The sequence below is a fragment of the Doryrhamphus excisus genome, chromosome 2, assembly GCF_030265055.1.
Source record: "Doryrhamphus excisus isolate RoL2022-K1 chromosome 2, RoL_Dexc_1.0, whole genome shotgun sequence".
Taxonomy (NCBI): Eukaryota; Metazoa; Chordata; class Actinopteri; order Syngnathiformes; family Syngnathidae; genus Doryrhamphus; species Doryrhamphus excisus.
Window position 1 is genome coordinate 19,508,082 of NC_080467.1, and position 19,991 is coordinate 19,528,072.

General features: G+C 43.1%; 1 protein-coding gene across 1 annotated transcript; it reads right to left on the reverse strand.

The window, feature by feature from the left end:
* Positions 1-108: 108 nt before the first annotated feature.
* ulk1b (unc-51 like autophagy activating kinase 1) lies at positions 109-18,364 on the reverse strand. Its single transcript, XM_058055218.1, has 27 exons — positions 17,690-18,364; positions 16,501-16,593; positions 16,210-16,251; positions 14,381-14,413; positions 13,532-13,568; positions 13,250-13,423; positions 12,827-12,900; positions 12,504-12,605; positions 11,978-12,036; positions 11,400-11,482; positions 10,756-10,809; positions 10,549-10,640; positions 10,206-10,371; positions 10,033-10,087; positions 9,842-9,928; positions 9,169-9,312; positions 8,941-9,083; positions 7,610-7,872; positions 7,318-7,523; positions 6,278-6,399; positions 6,081-6,197; positions 5,707-5,891; positions 5,212-5,396; positions 4,386-4,504; positions 4,145-4,302; positions 3,228-3,363; positions 109-3,153 (listed from the first exon to the last, which is right to left on the reverse strand). The coding sequence occupies exons 1-27, from the start codon at positions 17,777-17,779 to the stop codon at positions 3,098-3,100; spliced, it is 3,075 nt and encodes a 1,024-aa protein (XP_057911201.1). The 5' UTR covers positions 17,780-18,364; the 3' UTR covers positions 109-3,097.
* Positions 18,365-19,991: the final 1,627 nt, after the last annotated feature.

The window sequence follows — 19,991 nt, forward strand, 5'->3', positions numbered from 1 at the left end:
CAGTCTCACTTGATGTGGAAAACATGACTTTCATCGCTAAATATTTACAAAATGCTGAGCATGTCTCCAAGAGAGTTAAGGACAGAAAAACACAAAATCACTGCAACATGACCATTCCTTTAGCTTTATTTGTGTTGAAACTAACAGTAAGGGTTATATTCACACACAGGAGACATTGAGATAGTGTCTTGTCATACAGATGACAACATGAAAATGCCTTGAAGTCTTTTTCTTTGGGAAAAAAAGAAGAGATGGTATGGTACTGTTCCCTCAACACCTGCAGATCCATAAATACAACAACAGCAATAACTTAATTTACATTTCCTAGAGGCGATAGCGCACATGAAAATGACAACAGTCACAAAGTCAAATCTCTGGACACCTCATGGGAGAGTGCGAACCTTCACGATGGTTACACTTCATCTTTATCGTCATGGGATGCCACGACCGTGACAGGAAAGTCGGCATCCTGCTCAAGGACATACAGCAGAAAACAACACGTGCCCCAACCTCTACCTCCTCATCGTTTATCTCAATGCCTGCACACATTTTCTTCATGGTGACCCCGAGCTGAGACGGTAGTAATTGGGATGGCCAGTAGGAACCACTGTAGGGAACTATAAAAAGTGACACATGCATGGGTTTTATTTAGTAAAGAGGTCATCGCCACTGGATACTGACTGAGCAGGAAGAGAGGTGGGGCCCGAATGATATGATATTAGGAATGTACAATTCAAACAACCATTAGACACATGCTCACAGCTGTGAAGGAAGAATATAGCTGATTTTATCTTTTTTATGACTAAAGGCCTCAAAGCAAATAGACAGTATAAGAGGGGGAAAAAGGTTTCTTGCATTCTTCTCTACCAACAGTGCTACTATACTGGATCTCTGTGTAAACTATCTTTAGCCTTTCAAAACAGGAACTGCCTTATAAATACAAAAAAGGAAAACGTAAAGAAAAGTAGTACTGGGCCTCATGGTAGAAGGAGGGTGTGAAGGAGAATTAGGGCCACACTGGGTAACAGCTTGAGTAAAATGATGCAATGTTAGGAGAAAAAAGTTGTAATATCACAAGAATAAAAGGCAGAATTCAATCAGAATATTGCGAGAAAGAAGTCGAAATGTTACGAGAACAAATCTGTAATATGCTGAGAAAAAATATATATTTTAAGAGGAGTAATTTTACCTGGTTAATACATACTGGGTTAATGATAGAAAAATAATAATTATTGCGATTATTTTATTGTAATAGCACACTTTTTCCTCATCATGACGAAAATCGTATTATAGCAAAAAATCGTGACATATGATATGTTGTAATATTAAGTGAAAAAGTTGTCATGTTACGGGAATAAATTAATAATATAAAAAAAGAGAAAATTTCAAAATAAATACAGAGTTGATGATGAAAAAAGTGCCTGCGATAATTTGAGTCAAAATAGCACAACTTTTCCTCGTAACAGGAGGCGAAAGTTGTCAACCTTGTACGCATACATTTGTACTATTATAAATGTCATAGTATTACAAGAAATAAGTCTTAATATGACTAGAACAAAGTGGATATTTGAACAAAAAGTTGTAATATTAAGAGTATGTTTATAATATTACATTGTCCTGTTAAGAGCAGAATAAAGTGGTAATTTTACCCAGTGAATTTAAAAATTCCCACACAAACGCAACCATCAGACCAGCAGCCCCCAGTAAATAAATTCCACATCTTTGTGATTCCTGTTTTCACATAATACCAGAACTTATTTCTTGTTATGTTACAACACAAACAAAAGTCATCATTGTAGTTTTCTTTTTTCTTCTCCAGTGTGGCCCCCCTCCTCCTTCGTAACCAGAGGACGTGTTGATCCTACCCGTGGAGTCAGAATGAGCTAATATTCATTCATGTGTGTTACAGCAACAGCAACATTCGCTGCACTGTGGCCATCAGTCAGAATCACAACCAACCCCCCTCCACACACACGCTAACATGCAGGCAGGCAACATTACGTTAACATTGACCATTTCCACCGGCCCACAACTGAGGAGAGTAAAGGGGATTCGACAGAAAGAATCCAGATAAAATATTTAACATCAGCACTCCAAATCAACACTAAAAAAAAAATCAAGACAGAATCTTCACCTACTGACTACTCCGCAGCAAAACAGCCTTTTTTTTTTTTTAAACCCTCCTCACCGTAAAGCTTTTTTTTCATATTTTCTTAAGAAAACACTCACTGCATCCCTCTTGTTAATGGACACTCTCGCACCTAACACACAGTAACTATGATACAACTGCACTCCATGTATGGCAGTAGAAACAGAAATCAGTCAAAGTATATTGAAATAAAGCAAAGAAAACAATACTTGACATGTGTCGCATGTTCCACTCTGTACAGTACTTCAACAGTGCAAAAACATTCAGGCATGAGCGGCCGAGCAGCAGCCTAAATCCTAGCAGACTAACATTCAGACTGATGTTGACGCGGCTCCTCTCCTGTCCTATACATTCGCCTTTTTGATTATACGTGCTTTTATGCTGACATGATTGACAGATACAATGATGCAATGACGACGTGGAACAATGGGAGGGCAAGGGGGCGACTACGTACTGGACACAAGAAAACATCCTGTTTTTGGACCCACTTCTTCCACCTCCTCCTCCTGCGCCAGTCTCTCTTTATTAAAAGCAAGAAGAGTCCGTAAAGTGTAAATGTAAAATCAAAAGGTATTATAAAAAGTACTCGCTTTTCGTGGTTTTGGCAGCAGTTGGTCTAATAAGCGATTGTATGCGCCTCTGGTTGAAGCAATGTACACTGTCGCAGGCAAGTCCTACCTGGTTGAAGACGTGGTCTCATGTGGGCATACATGTGACAATGATACCTCCATCTGATGAATCGTGAAGACTCATCAAGTCACCCGCTTGTACATGTAGCCCGCTCAATCTTCAACAGTCGATACAAATGTCACGATCTCTCACGTAGGGCTTTCCAGTCCAGGTTCAATGGATGGCAGAAGCTCGGGATCTCACTTTTGTGAAAGTCACGATGAGATGATGAAGTTTGTCAATAATGTGCCGACAGATGACGTGTCGTGTGCAGACTTCTCACACACAGAGCCCAGACTGCAAGGCGGTCAGGCGACGCTCTATACACTCTTTACCTGCGCAGAGAAAGAAGAGGGTCGGCTGTGCCGCTACGGGCCTCGGTGACGCTGCTGATTTGACGTGAACTTACATTTGCTAACACTGAGGATGTCTTCCTGTTCAGTGAGCAGAAGAGACAGTCCCTCCATCAGCAAGAGGGCTTTGTGGTAGCGCTGGATGGATGCCTCCCCCTGGTGGAACATCTCATCCAGAGCAGCAGACTGAACCTGCAAGTCATCACAACAACATCAAGCCATTTGTTTGGCTCCTGTGGAGTGCAATGGCCCCTCCATCGAAGAGACCAAGGAAACCTTATTCGAGCATATGGAAGAGAAGAATGCAGATTCTTTGGGCCCATGGTGTCAAACAGAAGGGACATCCCGTTGAGATGTCCCTTCTCAACGGGACAACATTTCCTATTTCTGGCTCCCGATTTTCGGTTTTTGCATTTGTCCTCCCCATTTTTGCCCATTCAAAGCATGCAGAAAATGCCACATTTTGCTTTTTTTCTATAAGCGTGCTGTGCATTGATATCAAATGATGTGTGTACGTCTCCATCGATGTTATTATTTTACTTTATCTATGTAAACATATGGCTCTTTAAAGGGGTAAAATCCCCAAAATACAATTTGTGTTTGATATGTAAATTTCAGACTTGGGGAGTTTGTAAAAGATTGACTTGCTTCAAGTGGAAAAAAATGGGTCAGGATTTTGGAAAGCTGACATTTTTTTGCCGTTAGGCACAAATAAGTGAGGATATTTAAAGGACTAAACGATTTAAATAGTCTCTATTATAAAGTACTATAAGGCTGACGGGATGCATGACAAGCCTTCAGGGCGTTTTCACATATGCCAAGTTTGATTTGGTTCAAAGGAAATCTGGTGTGAGAACAGTAAGGTTTGTTTGAGCCGCATCTCAAAAACACACCAAAAACTAAACGTCACAAATGCCAAAACAAACAAACAAACAATCAAATAGGGCTTCTTTCCCTTGCTTATCTGGCTTACCATCTGCACAGTGTGGCTGAAGAGCAGCCTCTCAGCTGTGATGGAGGTGATTTGGTCCATGAGACGCTGCTTCCTGGAGAAGAAGCGCTCCAGACGTGTGCTGAGAGAGCGGCACGATGCCACGCTGGACTTGTACAAGTCATTCAGCCTCCTCACCACTGTGAAGCCAATGTAAAAAAGATGGTAACTCGGCTTGAGGAGCTGCGAAATTAGACGGCTAATTACTGTGGACAGCTCATACCTTGTTTGACTGTGGCTGAGGGGTAAAGTTTGCCCTGTTTCACTCGCTCCATGGCTGTGTGGATGGCAGTGGACAACAGCTCTGCAGTCTTAAGGTAAAGAACCAACTGTTCCGCATGACTGACAAGACAAGAACACACAACAGCACCGTGTTGTATTAGCAGGCAAACTAAACTGTGTTCTGCGTGCTTCTTTTGTTACGCGTGCAGTATACACCTCAAACCGTCCATTCTTTAAAGTTTGTAAGGGTCTAGAGTAAAACAGTGTCCCAGACCACTTTCTGCTGTACAATCTGGTATTCTATTATTAAAACTGTCATCTTATTGCTGACATATTGTACTGAGTAACCAGGACAGACACACGCACAGTGGAAAAACTGAATTATTAGACCAGTTTCTCATTAAGCAGCCATTCGTGTCTTCAATCAATCTTCAATTCTCCCCCAATGGGAGGATTTTTGTCGCCAAATTGCAGTTATTATTATTTTTTTAAAAGCCATCCAGCTAACATTCATTCATTCATTTTCTACCGCTTATCCTCACGAGGGTCGCGGGGGTGCTGGAGCCTATCCCAGCTGTCTTCGGGCGAGAGGCGGGGTACACCCTGAACTGGTTGCCAGCCAATCACAGGGCACATATAGACAAACAACCATTCACACTCACATTCATACCAGACAATTTGGAGTCGCCAATTAACCTAGCATGTTTTTGGACGGGGAGAACATGGAAACTCCACACAGAGATGGCCGAGAGTGGGATTGAACTCGGGTCTCCATCCAGCAAACAGCGTCAAACAAAAGAAATGTTCATCATGGCTGATGTCCTCACCTCCACTCTCGGCTCAATGAGCTAATCTGATCTGCCACCAGGCTCTGCTGCTGCGGGAAGGCGGGGTGAGAAGCGTCACCCGGCACCCCCATCAACGCGACGCTGCGGGCCCCAGCCACCTCCATCAGACAGTAAGCGAAATCCAATGTGAAGCGCAGGCTCTGTACGGTGTCGGTGTGCTCTTGCTGCACCCCCCCCCCCCAACATATACACACACAGAGACAGGAGACACACAAACGATGTGAGCGTTTTAAACAAATGGCAGGGTGCCATTTAAGTGCTGTGTCTACAACGTGTCCACTATCTGTTAACTGCGAGGGGCCACAGCGTGTTTGACATCAAGTTCACGCTCATCATTCTCTGTAGGCACACCCCCCCTTGTGCTTTGTGGACCTGGGCCCTCGCAGCATCCCTCTTACTTTTTCCTTTTCATAATGGAGCAGACTCCATTTTTCTGTCACTTTGATGAGTTGTGGAGGAAAGCCTTCATCTCACCTCCATCAGGGTCTCCTCAGGCAGCTCGGGGGCCTCAAAGGTAACTCGACCGCCCATGTTGGCCGTGATGGGATCAAAAAAATTATAACGAGGGCTGGAAGAGGCGTCAAAGCCGTCCCCGTAGGCGGCTGTCTGCGGGTAGCGGCTGGTGAAGGAGCCTGCAGGGCTGACTGAAGCAAACGAGCCTGAAGTGAGAAGAAATAGAGATGGCTGAAATTTTACTCTCCAATATGTTGGACTGCGATAAAAAGCAAGCACCTTTCAATTAACTCACTCGAAGAATTTAAACCCGCTTGCATTACACAGAATGATGACAACTCTTAGCTCTACCGAGGATACCGATGTTGGAATTAAAAATCTAAAAAGAATCCTACCCGAGTACTTTCTCTGTCTGGATGCCTGAGGCGGGGTGCTGCCACTGGGAGGGGAGCCGATGGTGAAAACCACCTGTGCTGGGCTGCAGGAGCTCGGTCCAGGACATGCTCCACCACCTGAGGGCACCAGAGGGGGGGGGGGGCATTTATGTAAGTGGTGGGAGTTTTTCTTAACAGAATTGAGTGACACTCCCTACCTGCTATGTCGATAGCTTTTTCACACGCCAGGTTTTCCGTGCTGCCTCGGTCACTCACCGGTCCTCCTGGCCCAAAGGCCGCCATCAGCAACATGTCGGACAGCAGGCCAGCGCTTTGAGATCTGTAACACAACACGAATCTGAGCAAAACACCACTGGTGTCCTGATTCTACAGTGTACAGTGATTCATTTTGAATGATGAGTAACACTTTCACCTTACAGAGCGTCATACACGTACATGTTTTTTAAACTCTATTAGTCAGAATGCATGCACATGCACTTTATTCCCGCAGATCATTTAAATCATTCCCTGTTTGGTGCAGTTTTAAGCTGGAAAAACATCCACAAGGTGGCAGAAGAACTTTCCCACAGTAATACAAGCTATACAGCAACTAGGAAGTGAAAAGGCATGGAGTCTTACACATGAGATTACACATGGAGAGGAAATTGCAAATAGTTCATAGTGTTATATTTTTAAATAAATAACATTTCATGTAAAAAAAAATATATATATATATTTGTGTCAATGTGAAAGTTATGCTTGAAATGTATCTTTTCACAAAAAGCTGTTTTTCTCCCGTTTTTAGTCAGTAACTGATATTTTCCTGAAACTTACCCATGTTCTACTGCTGATTACTAAAAAAAGAGAAAAAGGTCGAAGCAAACCTTTTTTTCTGATGAAAAATGAGAGTCCAATATTTATTTTGGTATACACCATGTTTATGTAGCCCTCGAACATAATATTCGGTGACACAATCATCAAAAATTGCCAGTACCAGGAGGGACAGCCGGGCTTACTTTTCCAACTTCATTCTCAGGCAAACAGACGAGTTACTGTGCAACAGTATTTAAATAATAGTAGTTTTGTACAGCTGCGCCCCCCCAACTTAAAAGTCACTCTAGTATAGTCCCACTGTGGTTGGATTTTGCCAATAAGTGTAAGAATGAAAAACGACAGCTATTGCTGCACTGTTTACGACTCCCTAATAAGAACAACATGGTTTATAATTGAGGGCAGCGACTGCCATTTCAGCCCTCACCTTCCAAATCCCCTGGTATCGTCATTCATCCTGTGGATGCAGTGTGAAGGCTGCGGGCCCTGCGTGGGCGCCGGCTGTCCTGCGTCTCTGGTCTCGACCGGTGCAGTCCTGCTGCTGGGAGAACCCATGGCCAAACACTGCTGTGTCAGGAAGTTGACGAGGTTTGGAGAGCTGGGGGGCCTGGGGAATTCAAATGGAGGCATGGCCTGGAAATAAGAGGCAAAAGAGAAGACATGAGTATGAGCATTGTTTTAGCAGCCTTGTGCGCCTTAACTGAACACACAATGATTACCCTGGAGGGGGAGCCCAGGATGGTGGGAAGGGGGCTTCGCTGCATTAGCTCGCTGAGGCGTGGGGAAGAGTGTAGGGGGCGGACTGTCATCAGGCCTGCCGTGGGGACCACCACCGGGTCTGAGTGCTGCTTTCGAATTTTTTGCCTTCCGCTACCGGTGGTGCACTCCAAGAGACAGGGGGCGCTGTGGAGCCGTGTGCCCAGGCCCGTGGAGGCGTGGGGGTGCTTTTGAGCAGTGGGCCTCGATTCAGCATGCTGAGCAGCTGCAAGGTAAGGGGGCGGCGGGGGTAAAAGGCAGGTCAGGAGATCTGTAGCATTGGACAGCAGACAGTATAACATTGTGAAATATTATGCAGGACAAATAAACCACCCCCTGGAGAGCGTGTGCAGACTGTGACTAGAAGTGAAAGCGTACTAGTGCTTATGTATGTGAGGAAGGCTCAGGAATCATTGGACTTGAATGTGAAAAAACTGCACGGCTAACTACATCTTAAATCACATGGTGGGGCGTCTGCAGAGAATCCTGGCAGAAACCTGTCATTACTTTTAATTCATATCATTTATTGTATACACACACGACTTTGTGATGGATAAAAACAGATATTAGAAAATGCTGTTGGGCCAAATGAAGAATGCATGTTAACATATATAATGAAAAAACACAATATATATAATAAATCAAAATAAATACATTTATAAATTTCAACAAATGAAAATATTTTGAATAAAAAATATATATATGTACATATGAATATATTAAAATATAAAACATTAAATAAATAATATTTTTATATATTACATTAAGGGAGTCTATCTATCTATATACATTATATATATTACATTCATTATACTTAACATTAACATTTATTTAACATTAACTTCACACATACAGTTTTTAGCCATCAAAAAGTCATCAATCAATTTATAATTAAAATTCTTTCATAACAGGCGAGGATGGGATTAGAGACTGCTGATAAAAAATACTTAAAAAAACTATTTTCGAAGCAACTAATCCAAGACAGATATGAAAACCCTCCTTTAATTAACACAATTGATATGACACATTATTTCAGGCTTCTGACAACGAATGCTTTTGATGCCGATTTGCTCGGTGAATGCTTTGTCTCTATTAGGCTGCTTACATAACATCTTTGACTGAGCTCCTCGTTATCTCTTAAAAAAATAAAGGAGGGCAACATTGATCTGCAGTTAAGACTCTCATAAAGACAATCAGGTGCTTCTCGGAAGGTAATAAATCATGATAAAAATCGTAAAATCAGGGCAGAGTTATGGCGAAGTAAGATTATGTATTAAAGTAAAAAGCAAACTACCTTGAGGGGAGAGCTGAAATGGTCTCGCCCCTCCCAAGGAGAGCCTTCGGGTGGTGGTCACTGTTCCGTAAGGTGGAGAAGGCCCGGTTCGAGCAAAGCCGACCGGGCTTCCGCTGCTACAGCGATGCACCGGGGTAGAGAGCCTAACAACATCAAGTGGGTGCATGTCAGTTAAAAACTCTTGGAGGACAAATTGGCATATCAGTGCTTATTTTGGTGGGCACATGCCTTGGCGAGCCTTCTTGCTTGGTGGTATAAAGATGCTGCTCCAAGCGTTGGTAGTTGTGGACCTGAGTGGGAACGGGGATCGGCAGGGAGTGACCGTGGCTTCCGCTGTGACCGGCGTAGTTACTCCCCGAGGACTCACCAGGCCTGCCAGGAACAGTCAAACGAAACAATAAAATTCCCCCAAAGACCCAATTAGATAAGAAAGAAGTGCACATATGACCGGGAATGCTTGGTTGTAGTTTACAACTGTTTCACAAGAGAAAAATTCGAATTTGGTACCTATTGACAGCCTGTGAATAGTCCTGTTATGTAAATGCAGTCTACAAAAATGACCGAAAACACTGTCATGTACATGCCAGGCCAGTAGAGGGCGACGCCAATTTGTAAAGTACTCTTATGTTTACTCTCATTGTAGGAACTAAAAACAAATTCAATTGGCCTGAAGTTAGCTTCATAGGCTTGAAGAATGCATTTTTTTTCCTTTATTTTTGTCAAGTAGCTGCGCCGCCCCTAAAGTGTTGTTCAAATGGTCTTTGGACAACAACAACAGATTTTATGCAAGTTGGCCATAATGGCGGTACACTTTACCGCAGGGGTGTTCCAAGCACTAACGTTCATACGCCACTGAGTTTGGAGTATGCTTGAGTCAATGCATTCCTCTCTGTGGTGTTACCTGACACGACTTGGGGAGCCACTATAGGAGGGCGAGTGTGGTGGCGTTTTGGCTTGGACACACAAACCAGCAGAAGTCAGCAAGGAGCTAGATGGGCGAGGAGGGTAAGAAGAATTTCATACGAGAGAGATGATTAGATGCATTTGTTGTCTATCACGATGGAAGAAGGAGAGAAGTCAGATGCTTCTTACCCGCTGTTCATCAGACTGTCCTGCAGCACTTTGCTCTCGCTCGTCAGCTCAGCCGCTGCAGGAGATAACCACATCATCTTATATTTCTATGATCTGTTTTTAGGACAAGTCAGGTGCTCCATTTAGAGCACATCTAGAGCGGACGTCCAAAGGAGAAAGAAATCTCTTCTTACGGTTGAAATGAGCAGGCACTATGACAAAGTCATCCGTGTCACAGGAGGAGGAGTTCTTGCTGCTGCCGCCTCCTCCGGAAGAATCCTTGAGAAGAAACCCAGTGGCCTCCTGAGTGGGAGAGGCCAGTGCTTTGGCACGCAAATGCTGAACCTCAGCAAGGGATTGCTGCAGAGGCCCGGAAAAGAATGGAGCATGAACAGTCAAAGAAGGGCAAGACAATAGTGTGAAAGTGCTTATGCGAGGAGGGGAAGGCTAATGATGCGATGACCTGGGTGGCCCCCTGAGGCCACACAGACTTCCACGTTAATCATTCACACACTGCAGAGATGATAGGAGACAAACCGGAGGAGAAGCCAGGTGGGAGGTGGAGGAGCTGCTGCAAGAGCTGGCTGAAGCAGAACTTGGGAAGCAGGTCATGGTCACAGTTGGAGTTGCTGTGGTGGCAGCAAAAAATATACAAGGTTCAATCTCTAACTGCTCTACATTACACAAGTATTATACCATTCAAAATATATATATATTTTTTTTTTAATGAAAATTGTAACTTACTCTTTTTGATGGATGAGCTGGCGGCCTCCAAGAATGGATGTGAAAAAAACTCATCTACAGAAAACAAAAGATGTGACATGAGTGGGAGGTTGTGTCTACACTGCCTTGATGGATGATTAGACTAAGGGCGATTATTACAACATTATTTATAAAGCACTGTAACCTCTAGATTCACTCAAACCAGGATTTTTATTCCCAGCAGAGATTATATTCAACAAATTCCTTTAGCAATATTTTGATATCTTATTCATTTGACTTCTTTGTAATGCCTGGTTGCGTCAACAAAGTTATTTCCTGCAAATCATCTACAAAAGTACAGTATCCATTAACCAGCTTGTTTAAATACAATAAATAAGGTGGAACAAATAAGACAACAAAGCCCGAGGCTCAGAGCTAAAACCTTCTCCACCACATTGTGAAACTCAAGCCCAGGGGCCATATCAGGCCTGCGCTGCAATTTCATCACAAACCTTCAAAAATCAAATCTGAAAAATGGATCCATTATGTAGATCCCTTGTGATGAAAGTACACAGACAAGCCTTCTATGCTTGCAATGCCAACCATCTCCACTCGTTATCGGTTATACAGTATCAGTGCGGGTTTGCCTCAAGCCTTCACTGCATTTACAGTGCGCGTTCACTAACCAAAGTCCATGCGGTCCTTGTGATTGCGCTGCAGCAGGCCCCGTAAGAGATGCCTCAAATGGCTGGAAGTCTCTCTGGGAATGCTGAAAGACAGTAATTGTATTGTAATAATCACCCAGGGGCCAAATAGGGGAAAAAGAAAAGACAAAAACAATAAAAAAAAATAAAATGTTACTGCTCAGAAATTTTGCAACATAAATGTAAAAATAATACAAATAATAAACATTTTTTTCCCTCCCACATTCCAAAAACATGCTAGGTTAATTGGCGACTCCAAATGGTCCATAGGTATGAATGTGAGTGTGAATGGTTGTTTGTCTATATGTGCCCTGTGATTGGCTGGTGACCCCCGCGACCCTCGTGAAGATAAGCAGTAGAAAATGAATGAATGAAAAAAAAAAATCTCTTCAAATTTAGACTTTCTTCTGGTGAAATTACTGTTGATTTTTACATTTTAAAATAAAACGGGTCAATAAAAACAAACAAACAAAAAAAGCAGCGGGCCACACTTTAGACAGCCCTGGAATTTAAAACAGCCACACTCCAATTAGCAGATATTTTCAACCTTTTCTACTTACTTGGGGCTGAGGTTCTTGTTTTTCTCATAGAACATCCTAAGATCCTGGGGGCTGCTTGCCTAAAAAATGACAACAAAAAAATAATAATTAGACACTTTGACTGCTGAATTAATGTTAGGACCTTTAAATAAACGGCGGTACAGGTACGGTGTCAGAGAGGACCAGGCAAGAAAGACGTTTCTAGGTAAATGCTCGAAATGAGTTTCTAAGATATGATTCTCAATGGACGACCCAACCTGCATGGAGAGCATTTTACCACCAGCTGAAGTGACATTTCATTAACTTTGAAGTTGACGTGTCACGATGGAGCTGTGGGGTACCGACATTAACATTCACGGGGAGCAGTGCACGTTCTCCCAGGTGAGGTCCAATATTTGCTCTCTTTAAGCTCTGCTTTTTGGCTCTATTAGCTATCTAGTGGAGTACTTATTTTATGAAGACATGCCCCGTTGTGATCATTAGCACGTCAGTCACTTCAGCGCTCATACAACGCTTATTTCGTCTCTTGTGTAGCGTTTCTTCCTACCTGGAAGGGAGCCTTCCCAGTCAGGCACTGGAACACAATCGTCCCAATGCTCCACAAGTCGGCCTTGGCGTCATAGTTTTGAGACATAATGACCTCAGGTGCCTTGGAATGAGATCGAGGAGGAAAAAAAAAAAGATCAATACTTTCATTGGACTCCAATGGATTACTAATGAAGTGATTATGCATGCATTTTACAATAAAGCACTACTTTACAGACTTGGCTCTGCTTCATTCTCACAAGGTCACAGCTTCAACAATGTGGATTTAGATGGCCATTGTTTTTATTTAGAGGAGCAGACTCCATCCTATACTTGGATGCTTACCATGTACATAGGGGACCCACAGAGAGTGGCGGCCATCATGTTGTTCTGAAGGTACCTGGCGAAACCAAAGTCAGCTGTGGAGAGAGTTATTTTTATTGCCCTTTCATATCATTCTTGTATATGTTCTTCATGTACTGTGTGTACAGTGTGAGTTCATTTTGGTATAAGATCCTGATGTAAGATGCGGACCAACTTCATTTCAATTTGTTTTGATTGTAAATTTGGTACATTTTTGTACATATTTGAATACCACACTGGCAATATCATGCCTCCTCTTCTATTTTGGTAACTTATGGTAAAGTGCAGGGTATGCTAAAGTGCTGCACCAACTGCCTAACACAACAAAATTGTCTCATAATTATTTTAATAGTGACATCTGCGACTGTGAAATTGAATATGTTCATGCAAGCAATCGCAACCTACCAATTTTGATGCAGGTGTTGTTTGAGTGGGATTTGCGTCCTGGCGGGTAGGAGAGCAGAATGTTCTGGGGCTTGAGGTCCCTGTGGATTATGCCTTTGGCCTGCAGGACCCTCATGGCGCCCGCAATCTGCTGCAGGAAAACACGAATCGTGTCCTCGCTCAGCGTGCCTTTCGCTGCGTGACGACAAAACGGGGTCATTATTTTCCCCCAGCACTTATCGTCTCATTGTCAGACGACAAAAAAAAAAACAACTCCACAGCAGCTTGCATCTGCTCACTTACAATGCAAGTAGTCGGCAAGGTCACCACCGTTACAGTACTGCAATGTGAAGAGAAAGGAAAAGATGAAGAAACACAGGTACCAAGTAGTTGACTTCAGTTTGGTTGAAGTAATCCACAGTAAACCCAGAGTTACACCACTTTTTGCCCCCCTCCCTCCGCTATCCAAGTTGCAATGTTCCGTACTTTGCGGCTGAAGCCATATGCGCATCATTTTATACAGGCAGGCTACACTCTGTTTCCTATCCATGTATTTAACTCCCGCCGCAAACACCGTGATCAGGAGCCAGATTAGGTCTTACTGTTCCGAACTGTACAGTGGTGACATGAACTATACTTTGCTGTTGGAGGAAATGAGGACTAGGGAGCATCAGCAAATCAGGACATCGATTTTCTGCACTTCCAAGAAGAGGAGCCTCACGGTTACATGCAACATTAATAATTCTACGCCCCAAAAATAACCTGAGTGTTAGGATCAGATGTCCCCACCTCGTCCTTGTGACTCAGCAAGTTGCTTTTCATGTGAAATAAAAGAAACAATTCTAGCAAAATCTATAAAGTTAGGATGTGTGGGTGGGTATGAAAGTACTGCATTTATTCATGTGTTTATTGACCATGAGGCTTCCTGTGATTACGCCATTCTCTTGTGTCCCCGCACGGCCAGCACAGGAGACAAACACAATCAGATAGATTGTATAAGGCCACAGCAGCGTGCGGACGCCACCCCCCCCGGATGCCCTGCCTGAGAACGGGGCTAATTTTGGCTCACGTCCCTTTCAAAGCCACCCACAAAATGCTGAAACAACGCGGCGCTGAGCAAACAAAGGCCAAAGGCCGTGGCGGGGGGCTTACCTCCATCACCAGGTATACTGAGCTGGCAGTTTCCTAAAAAGTGGGAGATAAGAGTAGAGGGGTGGGGGATGGGGGGGGGGGGGCATGTCATGTGAGTGACAGACAAAGAAAGGAACAGGTGGTTCTTGAGATGGCAGATTGTGTAAACAGCCAAGTGAGTCAGTACATTTGCGTGGATGAGAAACCTTGAGCTAGAAAAACAAACCGTAGCGATAAGCAATATCGATGTGTACACTTCTAATTGAGACAAAAGACGCCTTCGAGTGAGAAACGCTGAAAACGTTTAGAGTGCTCTGCGACATTAATAACGAGGCAACAAATCAGCAGCGGGCCGAGTGAGAGACAGGGAGACACCAACCGATGCAAACATGACCAAACATTTCATCTTTCCAAAACGACTTCACATCTCAGAGCATCATGGAGCGTACCTTTATGTTTTTCCTGTGAGGCAAATGTGGGCCTCGGTAAAAACAAACTCTTATCACAAGGCGACAGATGACTGTGGTCTGGAAGTGTCACGCTGAAGCCAGTGGCTGTTTTTTTTCCTCCTTTTTAAAATAATACATATATTGCTCAGCTGAATCATAGCCTCTGAGCTGTTGTTGTTCACCTGAGTTAAGGCATCAATTCCCTACAGACTGCACATGATCCCTTTGTGTATCTCAAATAAAAATCCATCTATCGCTACTGCTTGATGTTTAAATAATGATTCATATTAAATCTAAAATAACTTTGTATTGCCATTGTAAACTCGCTTGAAGCCAGACAAAACCTGTTAGTATATTGCAGCCAGCTTGAGTCGCACAGGAAATGGTCAGAGACTCACATTAACTCTCTTTAACAAGCGATCTTGATTTGAATACTCTCAGCCAGGATTCTGACGGCATAATAACCTTGGGCAAAAGTCACAGTTTCAGCTCTATATACCACCTATCATCCACTCCTGAGTGACCCCTGATGTGGGTAATGTCAATCGACAACAATGACAACAATGCAACCATACTGCCGCTGCTCAATGCTAACGAGGCCGCTAACGCTGATGATATCTTTTGGAACACGCCTGTGGTTTCAACGCATTTTTAGTCATAATCTAGGAAGTATGACAAATGAAGCAGTGTATCAACGGCCGTGACCTTCCTGAGGCCCGAGTTTTTCTTTTGATTCCTCAAAGAAATCTATTAAAAAAAGAGCACCTTTGTATGGTTAGACACTGCAATGTAGGCCAACATTCCTTTTTTCCTTAGGTCCTCTGACATCTGATAAGATTCCTCAGTCCGGTTTGAACGCTTGTCGTATGACAGTTCAAGCCCCACCCTAGGAAGTTCCAAATGTCCAGCAGAAACTCCTGCATGAGTTGCTTTGACTGTTTCTAGGTTGAAAGCATCTGTGACTGTTGACGCCAGAGGACTACTTCTCCATGGCGCCAAGACGCTAATACTGGTATTTAAATGGGCACATGAACTGGCTAGGTCTGAGCACCAGTGAGCACAGTCAGGTAATACAAACCACTGATGCACCAACAGACATTGTGTAAACAATATCTGGGTTCAACAGGACACAAACCTGGAAGTGAGACTTAAAAAATTTTAAAAAATGAGTCGGCCTTAAGGGTGTTTTTAGGAAAATAAACACTGCAGCGTCTCAGTAGAAACCACACAAAACCAGACTACCGCGTCGCATGAGACAGAAGTGGGTCATGTGGTACCGACATGGCCAACAGCCCGTCTGCTCAGCGTGGCGAGCACAGACTGACGACAAACCGGGACGGTGGGAGGTGAGATAATTAAGCAGCAGTTGTGGTTATGATCTAGGAGGGTATTACTACATACCTGAAAGTCCAGTAATGCTACAATGTTTTCATGCTTCAGTTCCTGTATAAAAAAAAATAAAAGGTGAATGTTTTATTTGACGGTTACCTTGGAAATTAATTTGTTATTGAAGTTCATCTTCAATAAATGATCTACATTTCCAAAGAAATAGGATATAAATAAAGCATAAAGGGCAGCAAACTGCTGGAAGACACATTAGTCACGCCCGTGTAGGAAACTCTAGAGTATTATGACATTTTTATAACAGGGCTTCAACTACTAAAAAAAGGTGTCCAGACAGTTTCATCTCACCTTGAGTATTTTGATCTCCTTCCCCAGCAGTGTCTGGGATTTAGCTAGGTTCTTCTTGTTGATGCATTTCACCGCCACCTCCCAGTCATGTTTCTGCAAAAACAAAATTCACTCAGAAATTAAACGCTAACACTGAGAAAGGCAGTCTGAACGAAAACAGCAAAGTATATGGAAGTCTTGTGCAAAAGTCATACTCCTAATTATCATTATAACCATGCTCATATAAAAGTACTGTTCATTTAAAACGCCTCACATTTAACATTTTGCACTACTTAACTTGGTATTCATGTCCCAATAGCATGAAGGGTGCGTACTGTATTAAACATGACTTGCCTTGCTAATTACACAATGACTTTGCACCCCAGTCATAATGTGTTTGCAAATTAGTCCCATTGTCTTGCTGCAGTAACCGTGATGTTGGACATTAACATGTGACATAAAAACAGAACATACATGAGGCACACATGCTGGCTCCTCCCTCTTGTGAAAGGGGGGGCAGGGAGGCTACACGTGCAATCTGGACCCAGATTACATAATCACCTGCCCAGTGGAACAAATCAGAAGTGGTGTGCAGTGTGAGGGTGTTTACCAGCTCATTTTTACAACACTTCCTATGCCTGATGCAATGTTGTTGTAAGGGTACCAGGTCCAGTGCATGTGCTCCTTAAAAAAACGGATGCACCCATGTTGTGTTGCTGTCGCTGCTTTGCCTATGTGCTTTAAAAAGCGCTATACCACAGGCCTCTTCTGTTGGTGTCGTGCTTACCTCCGCAAATGCTCTTTCATGATAATGGCAGTTTGTGTCCTAATAACAATAATCTTTCGTGCCAGTTGAGTAACATGTCACAACATGTTTAACAACCGCATCGCATTAACATAACCAACCGTCTATTCGTATCGGTGAGATGTGTGATCACCCACAGCAGGTGTGTGACATTATATTCCATGTAAAATACTCACCTTTATGTTTTAGTAGACAGTAATATGATAATATGAACATCCTGCTCGGTCAGGCAGCTAGGCCTCTTAAGGTCGCACCGTGAAAACAAACAACAACTGGCTAATACCAGGCAGCCCTAGCATTAGTTTAGCTTTCCATTTCACACATATGTGCTATTAAACGTTATTAAAATATAATAACGTGTGGCATGGCTGTGTTGTGCTTTTTAGGACGGACAATAACACTTACCTCTCGGTGTCTGCCTTTAAAGACGACCGCAAATGCGCCATGTCCTATTAGGTCCTTCCGACTGAACTCGAATCTCCCCACCGTCTCCATGATGCGCCTCGGTCCGCTTTAGCTCTACTTCGACCGGGGCAGAGAACCAGGGCGTCTGCGGTCGCCCTTCTTGCTAGCAAGCTCGCCTTTCTCCTCCGTCAAGCGGGGGCAGCAGTAGGGACGGTCACCCCCTCTTTCACTTGCCAGGAGCTGCCGTCCAGACAACAAGCGGCCCTCTTTGCTCATGTTCGCTAGTTACGGAGGTTCACTCCCGACGAGGCCGAGGAAAGATTTCCATTTTCCGGACACCGAGCTCCTCTTCCCGGAGTGGACCGAGCGGCCTCGCAGAGGGCTCTTGTTGTTCCAGCTGTCTCTAATGACGTGCCACCTTAAAAGCAGCTCGCGCTGCGTTTTGTTTATATACAGGAGCTCCTCGCCTCTGTCGTCTCAAGCGTCAAAACGACAAAAATAAGCACTGGCTGTCAACTCAAAACCTCACTTATAATATCACACGAGTGACTATGGATAAATGCAACCCCTAATCTCTTTTGGATCAAAGCTTGGTCGAGCCAAGTCACAATAGCATCGATGGTCCCAACAAAGCAGACGGTGTAGTCGGGACTGTAACGCGCATGCGCAGAGTCATAACAGCTGTAGCTTTGACGTCAGAGGGGTGCTCAGTAGTCAACTAGTAGTCATTATAGGGCAATCGTGCCAAGTACATGTAATAAGACCTAACCAATTATCGCAGGTTTCTCGATATTATTAACATAATTCGTTTTGTGACTTTATTCTTTGAGTTTAACAATATTTATCCGTGCTTTAATGATATTCTATCTATTCACCTTGCTAGCTAATTGGATAGCTAATTGAGGATTGCTACAGCTACAAGCAAAACAAGTCCATTTTGAATTCAATATTAAGAAATTGACCTCTTTACGATCTTCTAAGTATGGTTTTTAATAGTAGTAAAGCCCTCTAGTCATTAAATAACACCTATATAGTCACCTTTGTGTTTGTATGATCTAATATAGTAGGTATGATCAGAGACATATTACAAATAAATAGCATAACAGACTTTCAAATGGCTTTACACTCGTATTAGTCGTTATAGTAGATATAAGAAGACTAGATTAGACATTACGATGTAAATAAAACTCCTGTTCATGTGTGTCACAATAAATGGGGGCGGATAGATTTGTGGAGGACAGGAAGTGACATCAGTTTCAGAGTTGAGTTGTAGCATGTCACCATTTATGGTCCCAACAGTATTATGATTATTATGTTATTGTGCCTGCTCTAGCTTGTCACACCGAACAATTACTGACACCTAGTGGCCAATGTGGAACATTACATTCACAATTACAACAGCACCTCTTCAGGGATGTTCGATTGTTCCGAAAACACTGCACGCAGCAGCAGGAGGACGACTTCTCTCGGCGAACATAATCTGACATCAAGAAGCTGTCTTAGCTCGGCTGACAGGGAATATGAGATAGCAGCCGGTCGACACTGGGGCACGCAGACTCACATTCCCAGTGTGGCGTATTGTGCTATCAGACTGGTGCTGTGATGCATTCTAAATGCATCCACAACACCAGTGTCATGTGTTTAACTGTGTCGGAAAGTAGGCCTGTGATCTTTAACAACCTGCTTTGCAGGGCAGCAGTTTTAAAGTTTGAAATTATGCTCATTTTGTTCTTGAGTCAGGGACTCCTATAGAGCAGCTACACACAATAACCTGCACATAAAGCGTTCAAGTTTTTCCAGAATTTGCACCTATTCCACTGTATTTGTTTGGATTCCGTGCTCCCTCTGTTTTACTGTATTCCACCCACAAAAAATGCAAATAAAATATGAAGACAATGTGTTACACCAGGGGTCTCAAACTCAATTTACCTGGTGGCCACTGGAGCTAGGGTCTGGGCGAGGCTGGGCCGCATCAGGTTTTCCAAAAAAACAAAATGCATTTATTAAAAACAGAAAAATGAATAAACTTTGCTTTGGTTCCGATTTTCTACAAGAAAAGCTCTGATAAAACATTCCACTGTTCTCAAATATCTTACTTTTTATTTTTCTACACAAAATATCACAAGATCAAGAATAAAGAAAATCAATCAATCAGTAATAAATAAATATAATAATAATAAAAGGGCAAATAATTAAAAATTAAGAAACCACATATAGTTGGTGGGTAGACAAATGATTTTTTTCAGATTAAAATGAACAAAGCATTATTAGAGCCCTGTAGACATGACAAAACACGACTATA